Source organism: Aphelocoma coerulescens, chromosome 10 (assembly GCF_041296385.1).
Source record: "Aphelocoma coerulescens isolate FSJ_1873_10779 chromosome 10, UR_Acoe_1.0, whole genome shotgun sequence".
Classification (NCBI taxonomy): domain Eukaryota; kingdom Metazoa; phylum Chordata; class Aves; order Passeriformes; family Corvidae; genus Aphelocoma; species Aphelocoma coerulescens.
Genome location: NC_091024.1, coordinates 10,539,283 through 10,566,935, shown reverse-complemented (window position 1 = coordinate 10,566,935; position 27,653 = coordinate 10,539,283). Strand labels below are relative to the sequence as shown.

General features: G+C 45.9%; 2 protein-coding genes across 3 annotated transcripts; one reads left to right on the top strand and one right to left on the bottom strand.

Moving 5' to 3' along the window:
- Positions 1 to 2,226: 2,226 nt before the first annotated feature.
- Positions 2,227 to 13,222, top strand: CILP (cartilage intermediate layer protein). 2 transcript variants are annotated; one of them, XM_069026032.1, is made up of 10 exons: positions 2,233 to 2,256; positions 2,352 to 2,418; positions 3,951 to 4,064; positions 4,873 to 4,956; positions 5,709 to 5,762; positions 7,197 to 7,382; positions 8,491 to 8,805; positions 8,912 to 9,020; positions 9,457 to 9,614; positions 10,198 to 13,222. In XM_069026032.1, exons 3-10 carry the CDS (start codon positions 4,007 to 4,009, stop codon positions 12,558 to 12,560), a joined length of 3,327 nt encoding a protein of 1,108 aa, XP_068882133.1. In that variant the 5' UTR covers positions 2,233 to 2,256; positions 2,352 to 2,418; positions 3,951 to 4,006; the 3' UTR covers positions 12,561 to 13,222. The 2 variants fall into 2 exon arrangements, with proteins under 2 accessions (XP_068882134.1, XP_068882133.1); XM_069026033.1 differs by lacking the exon at positions 2,352 to 2,418 and having other exon boundaries at positions 2,227 to 2,256.
- Positions 13,223 to 17,897: 4,675 nt separating this feature from the next.
- MTFMT (mitochondrial methionyl-tRNA formyltransferase) lies at positions 17,898 to 23,166 on the bottom strand. The gene is made up of 9 exons (XM_069025945.1): positions 23,004 to 23,166; positions 22,361 to 22,573; positions 21,839 to 21,961; positions 20,930 to 21,032; positions 20,299 to 20,374; positions 19,669 to 19,760; positions 19,048 to 19,129; positions 18,660 to 18,742; positions 17,898 to 18,346 (listed from the first exon to the last, which is right to left on the bottom strand). The coding sequence occupies exons 1-9, from the start codon at positions 23,126 to 23,128 to the stop codon at positions 18,146 to 18,148; spliced, it is 1,098 nt and encodes a 365-aa protein (XP_068882046.1). The 5' UTR covers positions 23,129 to 23,166; the 3' UTR covers positions 17,898 to 18,145.
- Between the last annotated feature and the right edge of the window lie 4,487 nt (positions 23,167 to 27,653).

Here is a 27,653-nt window from a genome sequence, read left to right as displayed (position 1 = left end):
CTGCACCATCTGCTGTCACACTCCTCTGACACTGCCCCAGCCTTGGCACTGGTCAGAGGGAGCATTAAGCACGGCAGCATTCACATAAATACCTTATGGCTTTGTAATTATACATCAGTGATGAAACCATGGAAAAAACCCATGAGATTTGGGTAGGCTCCCCAGCATTAATCTGGGAGGGGAATGAGTCCAAGAGGCTGTGGATCTGCTGCTTTCTGATGGGAAGCAGCAGCCTTAGGCAGCTGAAGCCACTGGTGATGGGCAGAAAGATAGGAGCAGTTTGGTCTGGGATTCATCCTTCTCACTGGCCACAGGTGCTACAGCCCTGCAGAGACTACTCAGGGCATGGGACAGCCCCTGGCTCGTCCTCTCCACCCTATGGATTAGGGCATCATTCACCTCCAGGCAGATGGAAAGCATCTCCCAGAGCCAGAGGTGCTCAGCACTGGGAACATCTGGGGCTCTTCTCATGCTGTTCCCTCCAAAGTCAGCCACATGTCGGAGCTGCAGCAAGGGATGGTCAAGCCAAGAGAGACTGTGCAAATGAACTTTTCTAGAGACTTGGGGTTTGCATGAACTCATATGTCCCAAACCTGCTTCTGAAGCAGCACACATGTCTCCAGGGCTGGTCTTGAAAGAGACACGCTAGAGAGAAAACAGCCATGCTGAGGAGGCTGCAAAATCCCCTGCAGAAATGCCTGCACCCACACTGGGTTAGAGCTATCATCCCATTTCCATAATGTAAGGAATAACATTTTATTCCTTTTGCAGAACAGCATATTTCCTTACCCAGCAGTGAGACACATGGAAATTGATGCCAGGATGTGGGCAAGCAGCCGGTGGGACTGGAGATGTCTTGCCAAGGCATCGATGCTCTGCTTAGTGTGGGTCAGCTGTGGTGGGAGGTAGGTGCCATCTGGGGAAGATGAATTCCTTGCTCTCTGCCTCAGCACCTTTCCCACGCCCTGTCCTCATCATGGCGGGGAAACGGAGATGAGCTCCGTGTTTATGCCAGAGATCTGGAGCTTCCAGCTCACTGGGCACTCCTTGCCCACCAGATAAACATTCTGCTGTTTTGGGCACATCTCAGATGTTTTTTCCTTTTCCCTCGTAAACATAAACAGGAGCCAGTGTAGGTCACCACTGATTATTTTTTATGTGACATCTTGATCTGTGTTCCTCCTGCACCACTCCCTTTGGCAGCAGGGCTGACAAGGATTACCATGAGGCAGCTTGGGACACCACTGGCCCCCACTGGCTGCCCCAACACCCATCCCCGTTCTTTGGGGGTAGCTCCTGACACATAAAGCATATGCTTTCACACCACACTCCTGCAGCAACTGTCTGCACAGTCCAGCAGCTCTGGGGCTGCGTGCTTGGGTGGCAGTCACTTGCACAAGGCCACATGCTTTCTCAACACCCAGCAGCCCCGAGTCCACAGACCAGCTGCCACAAGTTCCATGAGAAAAATATGGCTGCAGAGGGAGGAAAAACCTGGAAGGCTGAAGCCAGTGTGGGGCAAGCAGGAAACTCTGGTTAGGGGTCATTGCTAGATCTCCCCATGGCTCGAGGGAGATGCAGTCACATTTAATTACAAGGATGGTCCTGCCTCTGCAGCTCTGTGCTACCCCAGGTGTCCAAACCAATCCCACTGGCTTTGTCTCACATCCTCACAGCATCCTCATTTGACCCCTGCCAGAGCCAGCACAGGGGCAGAGGTTGGCAGGCAGTACAGGGAACAGTGCCCAGCTGAGCCATACCCCACACCTGCAAAATGGGGCAACTCCACATGCACTGCTGGGTGGGCACCACGTTTGTCCCAGACCAGGTAAAGCCAAAAAAGCATCCCCAAAACTCACTGCCTGCTCACCATATCTCCACCTTCAACACTCAGCAGCATCTATTTCAGATCCAGACCCCGGGTGAACCACTAACAGTGACGGTGCTGTGCTGCGATGCGGTGCCCACACCGGGACGTGGTGCCCACACCGGGACGTGGTACCCACACCGTGCCCTGCCCCTGCCACCAGCAGCAGCCGCCACGCCGTGGCATCGCCACAGGTTTCTGTTTACCATCACCTTATTAAAGGATTATTCAAGCTGCGGTTTCCTCGCGCGTCCGATCTGTTTGTGCTCGCGGCCAGTGGCTCGCTGCCATCCCCTAAGCTACACGCTGGGCTATATAAGCGACCTCGCCGCCTCGGCGGCGGGAGGCTTGTACACAGCTCGGCTCCACTCGGCGCAGGGGAGGTTTCGGTAAGCTGCAGCTCTCTCTCTCCCTCTCCTTCCCAATCGGCTGCAAATCCCTGAACCCGCAACTGACAAGCCCTCGTCTCGCCCGCGGATCTCAGCTCGGCTGGCGGCTCCGTGGTGAGAGGACGGGACTCTCCTTAAGTGGGGTTTCAGTGGCTTTTTAGGGTAAGAGAAAAAAACCCAACCCAATCTTGCTGTTTTTCTTTCCGTGGCAGATAGTGGTTATAATTCTGCTGTGCTACAGCAGCTTAATTAAGTGCGGCTGTGATTGAAGGTGAGGTGGAAATTAATTAATGGGCAGATGACGGCACAGAGGCTGAAAAACATCGATGGGGATGCAGTTCTCTGCGTCCCGCTCCTCCCTTCCTCGTCCCAGCTAATGGTCTTGGGGAAGGGTTACGGGACAGCTGGAGCGGGGGTTTGGGGGGCTTTGCTCACATGGGGCTGTTTGATCTCCCGTGGCTCTGTCCCACGGTGGCTTCCCCATCCCCCTGCCATAGAGGGGACACAGGCAATTCCAAACCTTCCCTGCTGCCAAGATCCAGCCACTTGAGCCCCCCTTTTCTAGCATTGCATGTCTGGGTACAGAGGGATGTATCTCAATCCCAAACCCAGTGCTGAACAAGTTGCAGTCAGCTCCAAAAATAGCTGCCAAGTGGGAAACAGGATTAATTTTTTCCTGGTTATTGTCTGGCTGCGAGTTCACAACCCCACCATAAGCCCACAAAATACCGCTCATGTGTTGCTTGTTATTTTTGCTTCACTGGGATTTGCTGAGCCATAATCAAAATATTTCCTAGTCCCACATTCTCCGGTCTCTGAGGGGATGGTTAGTACCACTTACAAATAACAGAGTGTTCTCACCCCTGGCTGCTGTATGTCAGCCCCATTTTATAGGTAAACTGAGGCACCAAATGGCTGGAACAATATTCTCCCTTCCTCCCAGTTCATCACTTTTGGGTGCATAAAGTAAAGCACCTGGAATTCCAGCTGGTGGCACTAGGGGTAACACCAGCTCCATGGGCACATTCAGAAATTAAATACCCAAATGCTTGAAGCTCTAGGGCAAAGGGACTCACTGAAAACAAAATCTGAAGTGGCTGAGCTGGTGAAGAACGACACAAAGCCTCAGTCCCACATCTGTGCCTGTCGGAAAAGGAAAATACTGAGCTTCTTGCTACATTTGCAGGAAATACTTGGCTTGTGCATGGGGTTTTCCACTTTCAGAGGTGCTCAGGAGCCTTCCCTCTCAGGCTCTGGGATATACTGGGCTAAGATTCTATCCTCACACTATGCCCAGTTTGCAGGCAGAGGGATGGAGGCATGGAGATGCCTCTGCTCCTGTGGGGAGCACAGCTGGGTGCTGGGGGTCCTGCGGAGCTGTGCGGGCTGTAAGAGATCCCTGCAGAAGTATTTAAGCTGTTCCAAGGCATGTTAAGGAGATGCCATTACAAAGCAGTGCTCTGCAGAATAGATTTGGGCTCAGATGTGATGGTGAGAAGCAGGGGGAATGCAAACACAGATGTGGAGCCCCTGCTGCTCCCCACTGGGGGAGTAGATGAGGAGCTGCTAGGGGTGGGTGAGCAGGGGATACAAGTGGCCCCGTGGCATGTTTTGGAGTGGTTCAGCCTGGGAGAAGTTCCCAGAAAGCAGCAGGACCTGAGTGAGCCTTGACACAGTAGGGCTTGTCTCTGCAGGACTGGGGAAGGCGTGGGACGGCTGCGGAAGCCCCTGGCCACATCTGGAGACAGCAATGGTCACCATGAAAGCCTGGATCCTCCTCCTCCTCTTGGGAGCCACATCCGTTTTAGGTGAAGGTTAAATGTTTCCATTCTGGTCACTGTGCTGTCCCCTGCCCATGCCAGTGCAGGCACGTCTGTTGGCAGCCACTGAGCCAGCAGACACAGCCTGACATCGATGCTGGGTGCTGGTCTGGGTCACTGTGGCGTTTGCCCAGCCAGACAACTTCTGCAAGGACTGGCTCCCATCCAGCCCCCGGCGTTCAAGCAAAGCCTGTCTGCGAGTCAGCGAGCCCCTGTATGACCAGAGATGAGCTCCCCAGTCCACTGGTCATGCTGAGACCATCCCTGCCTGCTGTCCCTGAGACCCCATAGAATCCAGTCTGTACCCACAGGAGCTGGGCACAGGGGAGAGCTGGTGCTGGGGCTCAGCTCCCCAGTTTATATGGGACCGGTTCCCAGGAACCAGCCATGGCCATCAGCTCCCCTCAGGCATGCAGGTGGCCAGCAAGTGCAGAAATCCGTTCTTGCCCCATAGGGACAACCAACATTATCCACCTTGGATTCATTTCTCCTTGCACATGGAGAGGCAGGAGATATTTTATCTCTCCAGCTATAAAAAGATGAATCAATCTGAGCTGCTCCAACACAGGAAGTACGAAAAACTTCTTCAGTGATAAGGGAAATAGAAAATTTGTATCATACCTGAGTTGCAGTGATGCTGTGGGACATCTCTGTTATGTCCTTCTCTTGGCATCTCCTGTACTGCATCCTACAGGAGCTCTAACCAGCCACAGTCCCAACGGGAAAGCTGTAATATTGAACCTAAGGATGCCCAATTTCTTCAATCTATTTTATTCTTTCATTTATTGACCCTTAGGACAAAGGATTCTGAAACCAGCCCTCAGCAGGGTCCAGATAGGACCGAAAACCTTCAGCCCGCTGGTAATGCTCAGCATGGAGAGTAAGTTAATTCCCACCTTGGGTGGATTTTCCTCGCTGGACAATTTTTCCAACAATTTACAACCAATATTATTTGAGTAGAAGAGGACATTTAGGGTTAGAATCACTCTGTGATTCTATGATTTAGGAAATGGAATAAATGTTAATCATCCATGACCCCCTGTAGGGTTTTGGCTATCGCTGACACAGGCTGTTGGCTCCTCTCCTGGAAAAGGGAAGATCAATGTGTGACCACAGCCCCAGCTCCTGCGGGAGGCACGCGCAGGCTGGGAGGGTGAGAAGAGCCCAGGAATGGGCCAGCACATGCTCTGACTGCCTTTACCCAGCCCAGACTGTCCCCACACCCTGGGCGGTTTTGTGACACCATTCCTTTAGAATCAAAGCCTGTGGGGAATAATTAACCTGCACAGCCCACTCTGCTCATTAATCCCCAGGAGATGCCCCAGCCTCTCATCTTTACTGCCTATGGCTCAGGATTTAAATTCTAGCAGGCACTGAAAGGGCTGGCCATGCTGAAGGATTTGGGGATTTTCCCAGCCATTTGCCCAGCTCCCAGCAGCTCCCTTAGCCACTGGGAAGAATCAAAGCACCAAAACCATGGACACTGAGAGTTCCCCTCCACTTGCTGAGAGGTATTTTTAGGAAAACTACCAGTAAAATAGTTTTCCCCTCAAAGTGCCTGGCACAAGGCAGTGATGCTGGGGCTGGCTCCCTGGCTGGCAAACCCTGCCTGAATCACCCCTCTGCCCACAGGTACAAGGAGCAGCTCTCGCCGGGGAGACCCGACCTTCACCTACATCAGACGCAGTATGTTCCTGCCGGCCGGTGCCACGGGGTAGCCCTGTCCCTTCCCATGTCCCCACCAATGCTCAACCCCTCAGCTTCTCCCTCATCCTCTACTTTCTGCTTTTTCTGCTGTCAAAGCACTACCCAGAGCCATATAATGCCATTTTCCTCCACAGGATTCCCCTCCTCATTTCCTATCATCACCAGCCCTGCAGATTAAAGCAGCTGGTCCCAAACAAACTTAGGATCTTGCTGAGATCCCGGTTTAATCTGTTGCACATTAAATTTTTGCTTGGGGCAAGCACAAATAGGCATTTCTCCACAGGATGTGACCACCCCAAGCCCACCTCCTCCTGCATGGATGCACAACTTGGGATGCTGAACCAGAGATGCCAATGTGCCAACAGATTAAAACCTTGCCCATCTAAGCCAAGTGCTCACTCCAAGCCAGGCATGACGTTCCCATATCTGCTCTCATTTCAAGGGTCTTTTCCACCCACCTGCTTTTATAAGCCAGGATCATTTTCAACCATCCATTCACAATTTGAACAGTCCAGCTCTGTGTCTGTCTGCCTTTCTAGGAAACAAATCAACCTGCTCTATTACAAATTGGGTGGAAGCATAGGTATGGGAGATGACATAGCACACATCTCCAAGAAACTTCATTTTCAGAAACTTTAGTCACTAGCACATCCTCATAAATATTATTAGAACACTGTCATTTTAAAAAAAGCCCAAACCACAGACTCGGAGTGGATCTCATCCATTCAAAGTAGCTTAAATTAATAACATCTAGTAGCCCAGTTAAAGAAATTCCTTTAAAAATCTAACCTCATATTAAACTCTCAATGTGTTTTGCAAATTTTCTCTGTTTTACCAATCAGCTGGCTCCTGACATGCTCAGTCTGCTCGGTAGCATCTTAAGCTTCTGGTTTGCACACAGTAAAAGTGGTGCTCACAACAGGACACACGCTGCCCCTATAGAAAACATATGTTGAAATTTGGTTAAAGATATTCAACATGATCATACCAATAATTTTACCATTTTATAACTATTTAACCACTCTACCTTTTTTTTTACTATTTAACCACATTTGAAACAGACAAGTGTTGCCCCTCAAACAACATTTAAATGAGAATGTGTGTTTGATTTCCTTAAGCCAAAGTTATTCAACACTAAGCATAAGCTGCCTGCACTTTGCTTCTCTTGGGTTTATCTTAATCATCCTGAATTTGGTAGCCTGCAGGAAATTAAGTCAGAAGCCTTCAGATGCCTTCTCATGCTTTAATTCCCAGCTCCCTGAACATGCTTTGAGTTTGTTTAATCCATGTGGTGCATAATATCCAAATGTATAGTCTGAGCTCTATAGAAGCTGCTAAAACCCAACTGCCCATTTTTGGGCAGCTGTTATGTGTAATGTGCGCCTCAGTAACACACCACTGATGTTATTCAAGGTCCACTGGTGCAAGATTCAAAAAGGTTTTTGTCTCCATGGTCGAAATGGAGCGAGTGCTCAGCAAAGTGTGGCCAAACCGGGGTGCAGAAGCGTACCAGATCCTGCCTAGCTGAGCGCCTCTGGGGCGTGCACTGTAATGAAGCAACTGAGGAAGGGCGGCTCTGCATTGGACATGTTTGCTCAGGTGCTCCTATAACCTCACTTACGGGCAGGGGAGGATGTCCTGGTCTCACCACTGCACAGGTGTTTTACTCCCTTTGCTGTCATTTCACCATCCTTCTCTCCTTTACCAGAATTTAGTGATTCCCGAGCAGGGCTGGAGAGTACAAAGAGCAGAGCAGGAGGAGTTTATAGCCAAACAGAAAGATAACAGGGACTCACAATATCTTTGGGATATAGAAAAAATCTCATTAATCTTGTTATAGCGGCAGCTCTCAAAGTGGAGTCTGTGACTGCAGACAGCTGCCTCCATGCAATCTCCAGGAAAGAGATGATTTGGGAATATCAAATTGGCATAGTCCCTGCTGAAGGGGCTTGTAATTAATTATATTATTGTTACAATCCCCTTTTAACCAAGTAATTCTGAAAACATTCTGAAAACAAGTTTTGTACAGAAAAATTGTTTCAGGTTTTCCCTGATTTCTTACATTTATTTTAATCTTTGAAAAATCAGGTAGCCGCTGTACAGGGATGCTCTGTGATTGTAAAAGGAATGACCTGAGCCTTGGGAAAAGACAGATTATTATTTAGGATTAATCACTATAGGTAAATGAGTACAGAGTAATATTTGGGAGACCAATTGTTAAACCCATCAGGTAATGCTCACTTGGCAATTACCCCACATCCTGCCCAAGCCAGGATACTAATTGAATAAGGGGAGACAACTTTTGGGAAAGACCAAAATCACAACTTCTGGGCATGCACTGGGAACAGAAACCTAGAAAGTTTACGACATTGAATTTGTAATTTTGCCAGGGTTGAGCTAAGAGCTCACATGCTGATCTGGATTCAAACTTCCCTGAAATTGAGCCCTTTGGGGAAGATAAATAGCAGTTCCTAGCTGTAATTATATCCACGTGGCTGCTTTCTACTAATTGTAAGGTTCAAAATGACATCGTCCCTGCCTTTCTGATGCACAGCTGTTGATAATCAGGAAAAATATGTTTTGGATACAATTTGCTCCTTATGCAGTATTTGCCTTATTGCATCTAAATTAAAAGCAGACACAAGAACGTGCTGTGAGTGCTGTGGGGACTTGGGGCTGGTTTTTGATGTGTCTGCTTCTCCTCCAGCCTGCAACATCACCTGCCCCATGGGCCGTGTCAACGCCGACTGTGACACCTGCATGTGTGAGGATGCCACCCTGCACGGGAAGGTGTCTCTCGAGGATGGGTCACCTGCTGCCGATGCCCGGGTCTACCTGCAAGCCAAGAAACTCAAGCTGTTGACAATGGCCGATAACAGAGGCATGTTTAGGATCCCCGGAGTCTGTCCTGATGGGAAAAACACCCTTAAAATAAAGAAAGCCAAATATGCAACAGCGACTGTCACCGTGCCTGAAAGCGACCGGAGAAACCTGGCAATCCAAGTGCAACTGCACCGATCAGGTAGCCCCAAAGAGGGGGGATGAAGGAAGCTATATGCAGGCATCAGAAATAAACTGTGGTTTTATGGGAGGAAGAGTAATGAGATGGCCTTTTCCTTCTCCTGCAGGCAAACCCTACGTTTTCAGGAGCCCTGAGGACAAAGCCAGGAGAGTGGGACAGAGTGTGTCACTCTGCTGTGATGCCCGAGGGAGCCCAGCCCCTGACCGCTACCTCTGGTAAGGAGCTTGATTTCAACCTGCCAAAAGTCGTAGTTGTCCCATGGATGCCAGTTTTATCTCCTTACCATCTCCATAAATGGGGGGGTTAGCTATAAAATAGTTAAATACTCTGAGAACTGATGGCTGCAAGTGATGGCTTCCTCACAATGGCAATGTCATCTGCTGAGGGATTCACTGGAAAAACACACAAAGAGTTTAAAAATCTCATCAGACACAACTGGCAGCTCTGCCTGCCTGCCAGCTGTCCAGCAGCCATATCTCAGTACAGCCAGCAGTAGGGGAAAACTTTTCAGGTGATGCCACCTAGCCAAACAAAAACCAGGGAAACTGAGGCAGGAAATCTGGCAAAATCCACATAATAGGATGCAGGATCAAGCCATCGCTGTGCTCCAGCCAGACTGTCAGCCTCTGTCTCCTTAACTGTTCCTGGCAGGTACCACAATGGCTCACTACTGGATCCCTCCTTGTACAAATATAAAAACAACCTGATTCTGAAGAACCTGAACAGTGGACAGTCAGGAGAGTATTTCTGCAAGGCCAGCAGTGCTGGGGGGTCAGCGAAGTCCCAAGTTGCCAAGCTGGCTGTCATAGGTAAGAGAGTTATGCTTTCCAAGCAGCTGGGGAGCTGTTGGTGTGCAAGAACCAGAAACTGAGATACATCTGGTAAAGAAAAGCCACAGGAAAAATACTTGAGGTTTGTAACATTCATCTGTTTGCAGATAAGCTTGAGTGAGCTGGTTATGAACCAGACGCTTCTTACAAACCAAAGCTCTGGATTGCAGGTGACCTACCAAGCTCAACCTGCTGCTGTCAGATTTCTCACTGTACTTGCTGCCTGACATGGGAATATTTCTGGTTGTTTTTAAAATCCTGGGACACATTTTAGTCTTGCCATAGTCAAAAAGCCAGGCAGCAGCAGAGTATCTAGCTGAGGGTGGGTTGGATGACTATAGTGGATAAGCAGGAGCTGGGATGCTCCTGCAAACAGCTCTTAATCAGGGTCCTAAAGCTAAAGCTGAGCTGCTTCCTTCACTGAAATGAGTTAACCAGCTGACAAAAATCCTGAACAAATCTCACTGTTTTTAGGAGCAATGTTTAGCTCTGAGGTTTCAGACAACACAGTGATGACTGTACAATTATTTCATGCTGCTCATTAAGAAATCCTATTCAACAGGAAGACAAGAGGCAGCCTGTGACCCCCAACCCCAAAGCCACCTCATCCGACTTCCTCATGATTGCTTCCAAAAAGCAACAAACTCCTTCTACTATGATGTGGGCAAGTGCCCAGCAAAGACCTGTGTGGGGAAGCTGGATAAGGGACTTCGGTGTAAGGACAATGTCTCCTACTGCTGTGGGGTATCCAAGATGGAAACCAGGGACATCTCCTGCGATGGCTACACACTCCCCACTAAAGTCATTATCGAATGTGGTTGCAAAATATGCACCGAGACCAAAATAATGATTCGAGGCAGAGCCACAGCAGCAGATAATGGTGAGCCACTGAGGTTTGGCCACATTTACATGGGGAACAAGAGAGTGAGTATGACTGGCTACAAGGGAACCTTCTCCATCCACATTCCAGCAGATACGGAGAGACTGGTTCTAACTTTTGTGGATCGACTGCAGAAGTTTGTGAACACAACAAAAGTTCTGCCCTTCAAGGAAAATGGAGGTGCTGTATTTCATGAAATCAAGCTACTAAGAAAGAAAGCCCCTGTTACACTGGAATCCACCGAAACAAATGTGATTTCTTTGGGGGAAATGGAAGAAGATGATCCAATTGCTGAATTAGAAATTCCTCCCAATGCATTTTATAGGAAAAATGGAGAGGTCTACAGTGGCAAAGTGAAAGCCAGCGTGACATTTCTGGACCCGAGAAACATCACCACAGCCCCTGTGACACAAAGTGATCTGAACTTTGTAGATGAGGAAGGAGATGTATTTCCGCTCCGCACATATGGCATGTTTTCTGTGGACTTCACAGATGAACAGGGTACAGAGTCCCTCAATGCAGAAGAGGTGAAGGTTCATTTGGATGCTGCTCAGGTCAAGATGCCAGAGCACCTGCAAGAGATGAAGCTTTGGTCCCTGAACCCAGAGACAGGCTTATGGGAGGAAGAAGGGGACTTCAACATTGAAAAAAGCACACGGCGCAAACGGGAGGAGAGAACTTTTTTGGTTGGGAACATGGAGATCAAAGAGAGGCGTCTCTTTAACCTGGATGTCCCTGAGAGCAGACGGTGCTATGTCAAAGTCCGAGCCTACAGAAGCGAGAGATTTCTGCAAAGCGAGCAGATCCAAGGGGTTGTAATTTCTGTTATAAACATGGAGCCAGAACCAGGGTTCTCCTCCAACCCCAGAGCATGGGGCCGTTTCGAAAGTGTAGTCACTGGTCCTAATGGTGCCTGTGTGCCCGCTTTCTGTGACGAGCAAAACCCCGAGGCCTACGGAGCTTATATCTTGGCGAGCATGGGGGGTGAAGAGCTCGAAGCTGTGCCCTCTGCTCCCAAACTCAACCCTGCTGCGATTGGGGTCCCACAGCCATACCTCAACAAGCTCAACTACAGGAGGACAGACCACGAGGACTCCAATATTAAGAAAACAGCATTCAGCATTAACGTGGCCAAGCCAAGCCCTAATTCCCCAGAAGAGAACAACGGCCCTATTTATGCCTACGAAAACCTCAGTGAATGCGAGGAAGCTCCACACAGTGCTGCTCACTTCAGATTTTACAGGATAGAAGGAGACCGGTACGACTACAACACTGTTCCCTTCAGTGAAGATGACCTCATGAGCTGGACCGATGACTACCTGGCGTGGTGGCCCAAACCCATGGAATTTAGGGCCTGCTACATTAAAGTAAAAATAAATGGGCCCCAGGAGGTGAATGTAAGATCTCGTAACATGGGTGGGACACACCCACGCACCATTGGCAAACTCTATGGCATCAGGGATGTCCGCAGCATCCGTGACCCCCAGCAGCGGGACGTGTCGGCAGCCTGCCTGGAGTTCAAGTGCAGCGGAATGCTCTTCGACCAGGACCGTGTGGACCGCACACTCGTCAAAGTGGTCCCACAAGGCAACTGCCGTCGAGTGAGCGTCAACAGCATGCTCCATGAGTACCTGGTGAACCACCTCCCCATGGCTACCAACAATGACACCAGCGAGTACACAATGCTGGCACCTCTTGACCCGCTGGGACACAACTACGGCATCTACACAGTCACTGACCAAGACCCAAGGATCGCCAAGGAAATTGCCCTGGGCAGGTGTTTCGACGGCACATCTGATGGCACCTCCAGAACCATGAAGAGCGACGTCGGTGTTGGGTTGACTTTCACTTGTTCGGAGAGGAGTGCAACAGAGCAAAGCATCTTCCAGTCTCAGAGGAACTTGGGCCAGCAATCTCCAAGGAACTCAGGCCAGCAGTCCGTCCTGGTTCTGCCAGGGCAGAGCCCTGCGTACCAGAGGCCGCCAGCAAGCCGCCGAAACAACCAAGCCAGGATCCCGATGAGAGGTCAACGTCCCACCTACTAGAACTGTATAGGAGCATTGGTAAAGTCACTCACACTCAATTAAATATAATTTGAAAGCAACATCAACCTGCTAAATAACCTAATTGAAAGCTGGTAGGTGTCATTATTTATGAGACATAATTAAGGTGCCATTTTTTTTTCCCCACCAGAAAGATATAAGGCGAGAAGTGGGGGCCAGCAGTAGTGAGTTTGTGTCTTATTAAATGCATCCATAAAAATCTTTTTTCTGCCTGACATTAAACAGCTTCATGTGATAGCCTAAAGGGAAGACTAAATACGATTCAATTAAGTCATGTACATAAAACATTTTTCTGTTCTGCATCTGCAGACTTTGCCAGCCCAAGTACCTGTACAGTAGTTGGTAACATGAAAAGGAATAAACTGATTTCCTCATACTGAATTCAACTGCAAGGTTTCATACTTGAAATGTAAGTATTTTATTTATTTCTAGCTTGTTTTAGAATGATTGTATTCAAGCTAAACTACTGGCAGCTGCATTTCTAAGAACTCACAGGCTCAATAGCACACAGAAGCCATGTGGATTTGCAGACTCCACGTGGACATAGTTAGAGTTTTCTCTTGCTTCTTGCATTATTTGACAAGAAAATCCATGCTCTATGATAGGGTAGGCTAATAAAAAAAGTAATTTTGTAGCTTTGACAACGTGTGTCACTTTTGTGTTTGAAATGCCCGAGTAAATAAACCACATGTAGAGCTGAGTAAAGAATAACCTGCAGGATTTCACCTTTCTGTTCACAAACAGATCACAGTTTTATCAGTGTGAGACTGATCCTGGACATGGGTGAGGGGTTTCATGGGTGCATGGTTCTCCTGCAGGTGCAGGGTTTGGCCATGGCATGCTGCAGTCAGGGAATCTCTCCCCATCTTGTGGAGAGTCAGCAACGGTGGTGGGAGAATCAGAGCAGCAGGTCTGGGCAGGGATGAATTAAGGAGTGGCACAAGATGGAGTAACAAAGAGGGCTGGGAATGCGTGTTTTAAGGATGATAGGAAACCAGGCAATGTAGAGAGAGCAATGCTGGGTGGAGATAGGGACAGGCTTCCCTCCACACTCAGAAGCAGGGAGCAGAAGGAGCTGGCAAGAAGCTGCTCTTAGCTGAAGGTACAGCTGGTCACAGAAGGGGTCAGTGACCCCTCTCTGAGTGACCTATTAAATTGTCCTTTCAAGCCCCCACTCTTTCTAGACTGAAATCAAGGACCTCATAGCAGAGAAGACGTGTTTACAGGCAAACTCTGGCAATAAATTTTTGGGATGCAGACAAGCCAGCAAGTCTCTGACACCAAAGTTCCCACTGAGAGAAAGGTGGATGCAAACTGGAATTCAAAACACGTGCTCCAGCATGGATTTCCCTCTCCTGCCCCATCCCCTCCTACGGATATGAAGCCAGTTCTAGGCCTATGCTGCCATACCTACAGCCCATCAAGGGCATAGGGAATCTTTCAATAGCATTTAGCAAGCTTCAGAACCAGTTCTCAGGTCTGATATATGGCAGTCTGAATTATGCTTTAAGAGATAAAAAAGAGCCCTTAATAATCCACTTTTTAATGCAAATTGACAGTTATCAAAGAAAAGCAGAAAAGGAAGAGCTGTGGAATACTCTGGCACATCCTCTTCATACCAATGAATTTAGACTGTGTGTTTTCTTTTGTGTCTAGTCTGCTGCAAGGGCTTGGCAGAAGCTGGAGCCAAGGCAGCCAGTGGGGAGCATTAGCTTGGACCTTCCCACAGAGCTCTTGGCTTGTGCAGAGAAATGTCTTTTCCCTCTGCTCCCCTCCTCCTCTGCAGACAGAGAGCCAAACCCTCAACTTAGTTTCATCACTTTGAGAGTGAAGTAACACAAATGACTTCTACAGACTAACCCAGGAGATAAATGGATGAAAGCAGGCTCAGGATCCTATCCCTGCACTGCATGTGGGCTCGCCAGTCAAACACAGCAGAGTACAGGGCTCTTCCTTCTGGGGAGAAATGTGTGTTTATTAGCACTGAAATGGTCACGGCCCTACAGTCTGGAACAGCCAGAAGCTCTCCAAGTTTCCCCAAACTGTCCCCCTCTGCAGCTTAGCACTGACTTGGAGGAACAAACTAATCTGTGCACTGACTGAGTCCCTGAGCTCTCCCAGGAGGCTGCTGGCAGAGTGTACTGGATACAGAGCAAGACAGAGGTTTCAAATACGGGTGTTTAAGCACTACCAACAGAAAACAACCTTGACATAACAACCACTCACTGCTAACACTTCACCACTACTGATGAGCCAGCATCCCAATACATTAAGAAAAGTTTATATAGGACCAAAGCTACAGCAGGTCCTGGCATCTGCTACTCAAAACAAATTTTACGCTGCAGGTCAATGTCAGTTCTGACTCCTCCAGTTCTGTTTACGGTCAGTGTATGGCAGTGTCCTTTCTGCAACCTGAAACCTAACCCACACTCCCACATATCAAGAGAGCATCAGCTGGAGGAATGCAGGAAGGCTGGGACTCAGCTCCTCCCTCAGCCTAAGCCTTTGGACCACCAGCCTTGAGGAACAGGCTGAAGAAGGAGACACAGCTCCTAAATGTCAGCAGGTTTGTGACTAATGGCAAAGCATCTCCCATTAAGGTCACTCAGTTTCCAATCCTCAGATAAATCCACTGACCTATCCCTCCTGTTTTTAAGGGAAACTACTGCTTCCCAGAAGCTATCAGGATGTTAACAGATAGGATAAACAAAAGGAGAGATATTCTTGTCTCGCCTCAACCAGCAAATTTTTGGGGATTTTGCAAACAACTTTATAAAAAGGCTCAAATACTCCTCTGATTAGTCACTTATACTTTTTGCTTATTTGTAATGTGTTCAGAAAACCAGAATAAAGAGGTTTCCTAGGAAGCAGGGGAAATAGTAAGGTTGCGGAACATGAAACAGATGCATCTAATTGTGAGTCACCAGCATCTTAGAAAATGTAACTCCCTCTACTAACACTTATTTGAAACCCATGATGAAATCATCCCTATCCACCACCAGAGCCCTTCTGGTGCCCAAATATTTTGCAGTTCTGCCAGTAATTTGGTCCCAGTGATGTTAAATTGAGCTATGGTGGACACTGGGTCTGTGAATACCTCTGTTGCTTTCCCTCTCTCCTCTGAGAGGAGAACAGCTGTTTTATTTTGCTAAGATCCCTTTCCAATGGCCAGGATAGCTGTACTCGACCTCAACAGTGGTACTGGGGATCAAATCACTGTGTCTGTGTTCCAGAGTCAACCCTGACATGCTATTCCACACCTCATCAGTGAATGCCCCATTTTTGTTTTGTCTGTTCTGCAAAAATAATCAGATTTTCATTACTTACTGAGTTAAATCCCTGCAGAGCCAGGTGAAAGCAAAGTTTCCAAAGAGACATTTTGGCTAACAGCTGCCTGGGGAACACCAATTCCCTTTAAAACTTCTCTACCATGCCAAAAACAGCATGCCCAAGACCTTCTTCATAAAAAAAAAATTAATCTTACCTTCTTTTGCTCCGTAAAATGACTGGGATAAAGTTGTGCATATACAAAGCTAAGACATTAACTGTTAAACAACACAGAACTGTCTAATCTTTTATAACCTCTCACACAGAAAGCAAGAGAAGCCTTAAAGCAAACTCTGCACAGATCAAAAGATTAAGTTACAAGTACATGGGATCCTGGCTGCAATATGGTTTAGACATTATTCACTATTAAACAACTAACTGAAGACGTTCTGTACCAGATTTTCACCATCTTCGGTCCAGCTGTCCTTGGTTTTCACCCTAAAGGGATGCAGCGAGCTCCATCTACAGGGATTCTGGGCACCTGCCACCTCGAACTTCCCAAAAACACAGGGAAACTCTTGCTGTTGCTTTATGCTTTAGTGAGAAACAGATTAATTATTGTCTGCCACCAATACGTCTCACACTGGGCACGACCTAAAACTGAGGATGAAAGATACACAGAGGAGTTAAAAGAATTTTCCTCAAGTCACTGCTAGTCAGAAACTGTTAATTTAACAGTTTGGTTATCTAAAAGCTTTCAACCTGGACTCATCTGAACTTTTGGCACTGTATTCTTTCTGTGGGAGTCACACCTCGCTGTTCATTTTCCTCAGGTTATAATGAACCAGAACTCATTTTCCAGTGCCTAGGGATCTGAAACATCTGAAAAGTTGAGTCCCAGTTAACCAAAACACTTCTCCCAAGTCCAAAATTCTTTATCATTAGTGCTTAAAATTATCTCTAGATTGTGGTGCTAGGGTTTTGCCATATAGCAATGTATCAAGCCCCAGAAAACTGCCCAAACCACCCACCATCCCCACAAACACACAAAAAGCTCACCCTTCTATTGGCATAAAGCAGTAACTAACCTTTATAGACTGATCTGAAAAGAGTAAAAGCAAAATCACTCCACGACTTTCACTTGCAAAGAGTATCAGGGAGCAAAACACAAAAATACATCATTTTCTTGGAAACAAACTTGCCGGATTTAGAATTTCTGCAGCACAAATTGCACTGAGTCTGTGGTCAGGAACAACAGGAATTCTCCACAGGAGCCTGACTTCCACCTTGCTGTTGTTTCTAGTTTTTGACTCTGATTCACAGGCTTGGATTTCTTGGAGGACCATGTGTTTTGGAAAACCTGTCAGAGATAATTAATTGATGGACCAATGGCAATAGAAGAAAAATACTGCAGCAGCTGTTTTAACAGATGCTTCTTCACAAACATTTTAATCCTTACGAAATGATACATTTTTCTAGATTTTTTGGTTTTACTTCAGCAGAACTCAGAAAAAGCAGGAAAAAGTTAGCAAATATTAGAATAGCTCCTAAGATATGGTCGTCTTTTCTCTGCTGTTATACTCAGTGCTACATTACTACTTACAAGACAAAAAAGTGTAAGAATCACAAGTTTTGGGGTTCTTGACATGAAATACTTCTTGTATATGCCATTAACCAAAGACAGATTGAGGAAAATCTTGGATAACAACTCCTCATTGGGTAAAAATCTGTCAGAAAGTAAAATAGTAGAACATAAATTTTCTGGATGGAGGGCACAAAAATTTTAAACAGGACATATCCCAGGATATGAAAACAGAACAGGGAAGGAAGAAAATCATCACGGACAGGAAAAGATTCTCTAATGTTCCCAGCTAAATTATTCACCTCAATGCAGGGATACAAAAAGAATTTTATGATCTACAATACCACCAAACTAGATAGTCTCAGTGAGCATTAGAAAAGCACTGGATTTTAGTCTTTCCAGATCAAAATAATTGTCCAAAACTCACGCCTGAAGAAAATTATACCAAAAGTCCTCAATACACCCCTGAAAACGTTGTATAAAAATAAATTTATTTCGTAACAGTGGAAATAGGGATTTATTCCATATCTACAGCACTCATGGAGATTCTCTTCCCTGATGGAGAAAGAGAAGTATCTTCAAGAACCCACAATGAAAACATGCAGATGACAGTAAGATCAAACACTATGGGAAGAAATCCCTTAATTAAGTTGAATGTTATAGGTGGGCTTTGAAATATTTTATATTACCATTAAATTACAGACATTAAAAAATACATTTACTGCTTTATATCCTGTGCCAATATTCCCCTCTCTTTCAGAGTCTTTTTTGCCACGCTAAGTTTGAGTGTTTGAAATCTGCATTCCTCATGAACTATTCTTCGATTCTGATGGAACCAAGAGTGCATATATCCGTTGTAGAAGTCAACTGCTGTAAGCTTCTTCTTTAAAACGACTGTTTTGATTCCAACCCAGCCTTCCTAAAAATAAAAACAAAAAAAAAAGGCAGTAAGCTTCTTCCATGTTTAAAGTTATCTTTAGTTCCCATAGGCTCACTTACAGAATTCATTTTATTCAATGTCATCAGGTCTATAAGTCGAATTCCTGCTTGCAGGTGTGCAAAGCCCGTTAGTGGAAATTAAAAGTTCACGGTATTAAATAAAAAAATCTGTTGCTGATCTAAACTAGTACAGAGACTAACAACAGACAATTAAGACAAAAGTTATGCACCACGCAAATACTAAAAACCTCATCTTTAGGGCAGTGAATATAAAACAAATGGGAAAAGCCTACCTTGCAGCGAGCTATTAGTGTTTGGGAAACTTTATGAAACAGCACTGAACCAGGAACAACTCCACAGTCATTTGGTATTTGATCTAAAAGCAAAGAAAGATCATCCTGCATTTTTATGCCAACAAGTACAGAAAAGGTTTGAACCTCTTCTGTTCCTTTGAAGCATGATAACCATCTTGAGTCACTATTTTGCTAAAAAATACTTTATTGTATTCTGTGTTTTATTATAACCAAATGAGCAGAAACAATCATAACAGTCATTCTCTGGCACTGCTCCATATCTGATCCATGAACTCACTAAGCCCTGGTCAGTCACACCCCTTGGCCCACATGGCACTAAGATTCCTAAAGAAAATGGTTTAAAATTTTAATAATTAAGAGTAAATACCATAAAAACCAGAGATATTATCCACTTCCACAAAATCCAGAAGTTTAATGGTAGTACCCTTCCAGAGTGTCTGCAAAGGAAACTGGAAACAGATGACACATTGAGAATATTTTCACATTTCCAGCAACTGTCTAATTTTCTCCTTATGCAAAATACCTGTGATAATAATGCTAACGGAAAATTTAGCTGTTTATCTAGATAGATTTTCCTTATCATATCTTGTTTTCCTTGCTCTTCCTCAACTCAAACCATTAGCATATGCAGAAGTGAGTTAAGCAACTAGCTACAACAGCTCTTCACTGTGGTTGTTGGCACTGTTTACTGTCATGCAGAGATGTCACTGTAGCATTCCAAACCTTCTCAAACACATGAGGGAAAATCTGAGTTCAGGAAACAACATAAAATTTTTGAGCTGATTTCACACATGGGATCAAGTCCATGAAAATTCTCCTCCACATTAATTCCACCTCTAATGATAAACTACCAGGATTTTAAAACACATGCTAGGTTACAGAGACTAAAACAACTAAAATTGAGGTTTAGTGATTAGTTAAAGTATCTATGCCAAACTCGGCCATGCTATAGGACAGAAAAAGGTTCAAAAAAAATCCACTGTCTCACCATACTCCCTATTGCACGATGCAGTTGAATTATTTGTGCAGCAGTTTGCTCTTCCCATTTTATACAACTCTTCGCTATAGAGATTTTAGGAGCTAGGGGGAAAAGAGAAATTAGAAGACTTCTTATTTTGTTTTGCATCTTAGCAAACAGCTGTACTACTTTATCCTATTTTAAACCTCAGTTTTTCCTGACCAATAGTGGGTCTACGATCCAGCTAAGGTACCTCAAACAACAACTGGAGAAGAGATTTTGTAAACCCTTAATTTGGATTATTTATATTTTATTCTCAGTTGCTCTCTTATTTATCCATAGCACTGCAAATTTGTAACATGTTTACAAGCATGGCTGTAATCCTTCTGTCTGCATGACAACCATGAAGAATAACAAACTCAGATTTTGTGACATCAATATTGATTTTGATATTGTACAAGTAACTGGAAAAAAAAATTAAGTCTGAAGAATTCTGAAGCATTTTCCTCCTGTATGATTCTTTTAAGTCAGTAAAGGCAGTGAAAAGAGCATATTAGAAATTGATCTAAAGAAATACAACTCAGCATGGCAGGAAACTTAAGTTTTCCAGCTGATAAAGGAAAAAATGAACAAGTCACATTAAAAACAATGTGTACCTACCAAATGTTACTCCTTCTTTTGGCTGCTCTTTTTTATTTCTTAAACTTTCAGGCAAGTTCTTCAAAACTGCTAACAGCTGCAAAATTAAATTTTGTACAGAGTATTAGCCAAGCTAAGTTTAAGCAATAATAAGCAAAGTAAAACTTAATTTTTCAACAGTGAAACTGTCCCGTGAGCTTTTAGAAAATTGGCTCAGTATATTCAGAAGATGTGTATCATACACACACACACAGTAAAGACATCCTTCCCACTGAATCACAATTAAAAAACACAAGTGATTTTTTATGGATGATCTCTTCTCTGATATTAATCCCAGAACAGGACTAAAGCTGACTATTAAAATAAAAAAGCAGATATTCATTTAAAAGAAAGAACCTGCACTATTTCCATAGACAGCATTTGGGTTCTTCACTGAATAGAAACAGAACAGAACACACAGGACTGACGCTGAAGGCTGATCATAGACCACTGAGCTCTCCTCTCAGCAAGGCAAAGTGCTCACAAACACCAAGCTTCACATCATTCTCCTCTTAAACTTGACACCAGCTCAGAACAAGATTAGTAAGAATTCTGTTTGCACATGTTAAAAGCAAAGTACCAGTCAGAAGTGACACAGCTGGCAGGGCTTTACCATGTTTGCACCCATCTTTGCCAACATCCCTTCCAGCTCCTGTGCCGTACAGCGGGGAGGAATGGCAACCTCTTCCTGCTTAATAATTGGACCTACATCAAACCTGCAAGGTGGAAAACATACAACCATACTGGAGAAGCTGAAGCTCAGTTAGCAGTTCAAAAGTCTGTATTCAATATGTTAGCTCAGTTACTAACTACCCTTTTTGATTTTCTCTTAAACTATTTTTCATATGTCATTTCACATTATCAAATGTTTGGTTCACAAGACAACACAAGGAAGAAAATACCAGATCTGTCTTGGCAGCAAGATTCTCCTCAGCAAGCTGAGCCCGATATGAACATACAATTTACAGTTCAGAACATGAGAACTCAGAAGAAACAATCTGAAATACCCAGAGGAAATTTGTTTCACACTTTCCTGAGATCTATTATTAGACAAGCATTTAAGAAAGGATAACTAGGATAATGCATTTTCACAAGCCTTTTAAGCCAGAGTTTGGACTGAAACTAAAACATATAATCTCTCTCATTGCCTAGACAGGCAATTTTTTTACCTCTGTCCACTTACAGGATGTTACAGGTGACTCTGAAGTCTGAAACCCAGATCTTTTCGGTCCTATCATACCAAGTCTATTGACAAAGCTGTGTGACTGTTCTCTGTCTGTTCCCTGTGATAATGTTAAGAATTAGAGAACAGGCCTGGAGTGCAAATTACACACTTACTAAAATACTGTAATCGTGGCACAGATCTCATATGGTCAGATGAAGATTCCTAAGTGTTTCAAACTTTAAACACACACATTAAAAAAATTTGTGATTACATAGAATGAGTTAAAATATGATTTCAGCAGTGATGATTTAAAGTCCCGAGAGGCAACAGCAACAGTGAGCTGCACACCAAACCTACCTTTTTGGTCTTATTTCCATAATTGTCACTCCAGTCACCTTATCACCATGAAGCACTGTGTGGACTATGGGTGCAGGACCACGCCATCGTGGGAGACAGCTGGGATGGACATTCAGCACACCACTGGAATGAAATATTTACAAGTTAGAATAGGAATGGTACCTGAAACATACATAAATGGATCTGCAACATATATTACAGTGAAACTACTATCTGCTCATACCTTCTCGTGTTACTGGCTTAAATATGCACTTGAAGGAAAATTCACACTACATAAACTTCAGTTTCTCGCCAAACACAGAAAGAGAGATGTGAGGAATAAAGGCAAACATATTCTGCTGAATATTTGCATAAATTTACATCCATGTGTCAAAGAACACTGAACTTCACAATGACAGCAATAGGGCTCAGGCTAAGCAGATGAACCCAGGGAAGCTGACCTCACCTAATGCAAATCACAGATGCTGCCTCAAAACTAGAGTGGAGCTTTGCTAACAGAACAGTGACACTGTCCACACTTACTATGGGAACTGCAGAATGAGGTCCTCGCTTAGGAGACGTCCAAAAGATGCCACCACACCCACATCAAACTGCCCCACAGGTCCCGTGTGTGGCCACTCGTGCACAGGCAGCTGGAGCTCCCTGGCACAGCTCCTCACGGGCAGGTCCCCGGGCAGGCGGGAGGGCAGGGTCACCACCTCCAGCCGAGACACAAGCGAGTCCTCGCTGGGCTCCCTGGAGTGGACAAGGGGCTGAAGGCGTCATGCAGGCAGACTGAGGCGAGGGCTGGGTTACCTCCACCCCTCGATGTGCCCCTGTGCCAATCCCCATCCAGCCCATGCTCAGGCTCCTTCTCCCTCCTTTCCCTGCCACCCTCTCTGCCTAACCCACGGTCCCTCCCGCGCGACTCCACCTCATCCTTCAGTAACCTCTGAGCCTCATCATTAGCCGTCATCTCCCATCCCTCTGTGCCCAGCACTTCCCTCACCCTCTCCAGCCCCTGCCGTGTCCCCTCAGGCTCCGCGCGACCCAGGGTCCATCTCCCCCTCAAGCTTCTCCCTCACGTCCCCGTCCCCCGTGCCCCCTCTACCCCTCTCTCCTGGCCCCGTCTCCCCTCAGGGACCCCTCTCTCCTCGGACCCCTCCCCCCCGTGCCCGGGCGATACCCGGCGGCCCGGAGGGCTCGCAGGGCGGTCACGGCGAAGCGGTCGGTGCCGAAGAACAGGACCCGCCATGGCGGCCCCGCCGCCCTCACGCCCTCGCTCCAGGCGCGCAGCACCCGGGCCCGCATCGCGGGGCTCCCGCCGCGCGCGGCGATGACGCAGCGGGACCCGCCCCGGCGCGGGGCCGCCCCTCAGGGCTGAGCCGGTGCCGCCATGATCGTAAAATCTTAGACTTGTAGGCGAACCTGAGTTGGAAGGGACGCACAAGGATCATCGAGTCCAACCCGTGGCCCTGCGCAGGACACCCCAATAATCCCACCCTGTGTCTGAGAGCGTTGTCCGAATGCTTCTTGAGCTCTGGCAGCCTTGGGGTCGTGAGCATTCAATGGGGAGCCCGTTCAAGTGCCCGACCACCCTCTGGGGGAAAAACCTTTACCTGACATCCAACCTAAGTCTCCCCTGACTGAGCTTTATGTCGTTCCCTGGGGTCCTGTCACTATCGACGAGAGTGAAGAAAGCAGTGTCTGCCCCTCTGCTGACCCTCGGAGGGATGTTGAAGACCACAATGAGGTCTCTCAGTCTCCTCCAGGCTGAACAGACAAGTGCCCACAGCCGCTCCTCATACAGCTTCCCTTCCACACCCTTCCCCATCCTCGTGGCCTCCTTTGGACGCTCTCTAAGAGCTTAATGTCTTTATGTTGTGGTTAGTCTGGAGAAGACCAAGAGAGGATCTCATCAATGCATAAAAATATCTCCTAGGGTGCTAAGAGGATAGTGCAAGGCTCTTTTTGGTGGTGTTCTGCAACAGGATGAGGAGCAGTGTCCATAAATTAAAACACAAGAAGTTCCATCTCTACATGAGGAAGAACTTTATATTGAGGGTGGCAGAGCACTATGACAGCTGCCCAGAGAGGGCGTGGAGACTCCATCTCTGGAGACATTCCAAACCCACTTGGACACGTGCACCCGTGTCACTTGCTCCGCCTGACCCTGCCTTGGTAGGGGGTTGGACTGGGTGATCTCCAGAGGTCCCTTCCAACCAAGAATTCTGTGATTCTGTGATCTTGGTGTGGGGTGGTGGGAGCCATCAGGGCAGCCCCCAGGGTCTGTGCTGCCCTGACGGCTCCAGCCCCACAGTGTCAATGCTCCTGGGTGGTGTCACCCATGGCCCCTTAACCCCGACCAGGAGTTGTCCGTGCTGCCTCAGTGTGAAGATAACACAGAAAAACGTCAGGGACTGAAAGGGGTGTTGACCCCACAGCCACTGATCTGGCTCTGACAGCATTTGAAAAACAGATTTTAGTTTCCGCCACCATGGACAGCTTCATTTTAACAGTGACAGTAACTCAAAGAATGTTTTCTTGTAAACTATGGGGTCAGAATCACCACTTAAATAACTGTTTCCTCCCATAACATAAGTATGAAAATATTTTATCATTCTGCTAAGTACATTCTTTCTCCCCATGGGAAGATGGTTTATTTGTGTAGCTTTTAAAGTGAATCACATACACAAATTCCCTGCACATCTAAATCACAGTCTATCCTACAATATTTGACACTAGGAATTTCTGCAACATGGAGTGTAAGAATCTGTAAATGTCCTATATGCCAGTGAAAAGATGTAAATTACTTGGAAAATGGATGGCAGAATTTTATGTCAGATACATGAGGGAAGGGTCCAAAAAAAAAGTGAAATTTTGTGCCATACTAAGCAGTGCTGTGTATATTCCTTCCCTTTTTCATGTCTGTTGGTCCATCATTAGGGTTTTCCTCTCTCAGACATTGAAGATGTCACTGTTTCCAGTGGTGCTAATAAAGAGAAAGTAATTAAAAATTGCTGTTACAGGTAAAAAAAAGATTCAGGCCATCCTAACTGGGATGCTGACATTCCTGCACCCTGAGAAAAGGAGAATATACTACCAAATACTGAGGTAATTTCCTAATCAGTATGTAAAAATCAAATGCTCAAAAAAACTTAAAATTCTCTATTACCTGGAGAGTCCCATGAAAATCCTTGGTTTAGTCACAGGCAGGACACTTCAACTCTGGTCACCTCATCTCAGTGCATAAATGAAAGGTTATAGTAAAAATAAATAAAAATATAAACAAGAGGCTAGCAAGGATGAGGGAATGGCTTGTGCTTGAGAAGAGATTAAAGCTCCCAGAGTGGTTCATGTTGGAAAGTGGATTGGAAAGAAGGGAAGGCGAACAGTCTGACTTATCATAAACAGGGAACAATTCGTCATTTCACAATAACTAAGTAATTACAGGCATTCATGGCTGTCAGGCCCCAAACGAGAGGAGCAGTGTTCAGCACAGTGTAATTTCAGGCCTTATCTCAGATGGTGAAAAATGTGATCTCATAATATCTCAGATGCTGAAAAATACTCGTGGTTTCCAGAGGCAGTGAGGGCAATTGCTGGAAGAACGGCTGGAAGGAGACATTCTGTGTGGTGACAGCAAATACCAGTTCTCTGAGGTCTTGGGTGAAGCCCTGGATTTATCACCAACACATCAGAAAGGCCAGGGATGTACATGTGTGTCTGGATTGCCCAAAAGTTGTGAGTTTGAACCCAGGATCCAGCTGCTCAGTGTTAATTTTCAGGTATCAGATCCAGGCACTGAATAAGTCCTTGATGCCATGTGTAGAGTTTCACCCGCTGCTCCTCCAGGACTTAAGCCCTGGAGATGGATTCTCACTTCTGGCTGTAGTTAATGCTCCTAGAAATGCTGTAACTCCATGCTGAGCTTTTGCCAGACTTACGCACAAAGTAATTAATGTTTCATTTGCAGTGAGTTTTTGAAGTGGACTTAAATTCCCTCCAGTACACTTGCTCCCCCGTAATTCATCCTTGGCTCTGATACGACACCACAGTTCAAACACATTATGGCTGTTATTCATTATTATGCCTTTGACACAGTGTTTGTGAATTTTAACTGAAGATTTATTTTGATATAAATTTTTTCAGAATGAAAGCAACTATCTGATTATTTCACAAAAAAAAAAAAAAATCTGGCTTTCCTGCTGCATTTGTACTCTGCTTTTGTACATGGAAAGAAAAAAAAAAATAAACCCAACCCTGAATGTTTAGTTATTCTGTAACCAGGCATTTCAGGTTAAAGACACTGAAGGGATCAAAAAAGATAAGCAAAATTAAAACACCAAGGTCAGACAAATTCTTCCCAAGAGTAGTGAAGACAAATACGAGGAGGAAATAGAACACAAATCAGATCTTATCTCCACTTTGCTTCCTGGCCAAAGATGCTGAAAGTGTCTCCAAGAAGTAAAAAGATATCTCCCATTAACCAGTGCCAGTGTTGTCAGGGGAGATACAAAATCAAATACTCATACCCTTGCTGGAGAGGAGCACTCCTGAGCATGTTTGTGGTTCTCTGGAAAAGGAGAGGATTACTGGGAACATGAGCCAACTCTCACCAGTGGTGAACTGGTTTTATTTCCATGTACATCATGCTGAATCCTAAATGTATCTCAGCCACCTACCTGCGTCCTGACCCTAGGCAGATATACATCAAACCATGCAGAAAATTGGGATGAAAAGGAACCTTCTGGGGCTTTGCAGTCACCATCCTTATGTTACAGTCACCCCTTCACAATGGCCAGTGTCTCCATCCCTCTACTCAGAAATTGTTCTGCAGGGACCAGGTGTCTTCTTTGCACAGGAGGATTTTATTGTGAGATCACTTACTGTCCTGTCCCTGTACCTTTTCCCTGGCAACAAAATGCTCACAAGGATGCCAGAAAAGTGTTCCCCACTGTGGTGGCACTTTTAGAAAGATCCAATTGGAATCGAGAAGGAAAGACAGTACAATTTACTATGCGGTGAGACATCCTGGCTGGACATGCCTCCAGCAGCAGGGAGAAGCTCCTGTTTCCTGGGGGATGCATTTCTGAGCTCTCATCCAGTCGCTGCCAGGCTGAGGCTGAGGAGTGAGACATCTCTGTTTGGGGAGCACACGTCTGCTGGGTGAGATTTCACAGGGGCTGCCTGGGGAAACTGATTGGATATGAGATGGGATTCAAAGGATTAATCACACAAGAACAAAGCTTCAATGCCAAAGATCATAGAATCATAGAATGGCCTGGGTTGGAAGGGACCATAAAGATCATCTTGTTCCAACCCTTGCCATGGGCAGGGACACCTTCCATTAGACCAGATTGCTTCAAGCCCTGTCCAGCGTGGCCTTGAACACGTTATTTCAAGCTGAAAAACACCGAGAACAGGACAAACATAAGGATACCATGCCCACCATCTCAGTTTAGCTGGAGCTAACCAGTGCTACCTGTGTGCCCCAAGCCCACATCTCTCTTGCTTTGCAGTGTGCAGCTCCATCCATGAATCAGGTAGTTCAGGGAGGAGGAATCCTCCTTTCCCAGTGTGGCTGGCACAAAAATCAGAGCCTCTTAGCAGACTATTGACTTAGCCAGTCACAGTACCTGTGAAACGGGGTGGCAAAATCTCTGACAGGTGCTTCATGCTTTGCCTGCAAAGTTGATTGCTCTGGTAAGATACTCTGACAGCCTTAGAATGGTCATTGAAAAAAAAGAATTTAAAAAAAGGATAATATCTGCTTTATCAGGACATGCTTCCTGTGTGCAGTGCGGACTGAGCCAAGCAGAGTGAACATTATCAT

Coding starts and splice junctions, on each gene's coding strand:
- MTFMT (XM_069025945.1), bottom strand. CDS start 23,128: ATGCGGGCCCGGGTGCTGCGCGCCTGGAGCGAGGGCGTGAGGGCGGCG. Junction 19,761..20,298: donor AAAAGAAGGAGTAACATTTG/GTAGGTACACAT, acceptor TTTTCCCCCTAG/CTCCTAAAATCTCTATAGCG. Junction 18,743..19,047: donor TAATATCTCTGGTTTTTATG/GTATTTACTCTT, acceptor CTTTGCTTTTAG/ATCAAATACCAAATGACTGT.
- CILP (XM_069026033.1), top strand. CDS start 4,007: ATGGTCACCATGAAAGCCTGGATCCTCCTCCTCCTCTTGGGAGCCACA. Junction 7,383..8,490: donor CATTGGACATGTTTGCTCAG/GTGCTCCTATAA, acceptor CTTCTCCTCCAG/CCTGCAACATCACCTGCCCC. Junction 8,806..8,911: donor AGTGCAACTGCACCGATCAG/GTAGCCCCAAAG, acceptor CTTCTCCTGCAG/GCAAACCCTACGTTTTCAGG.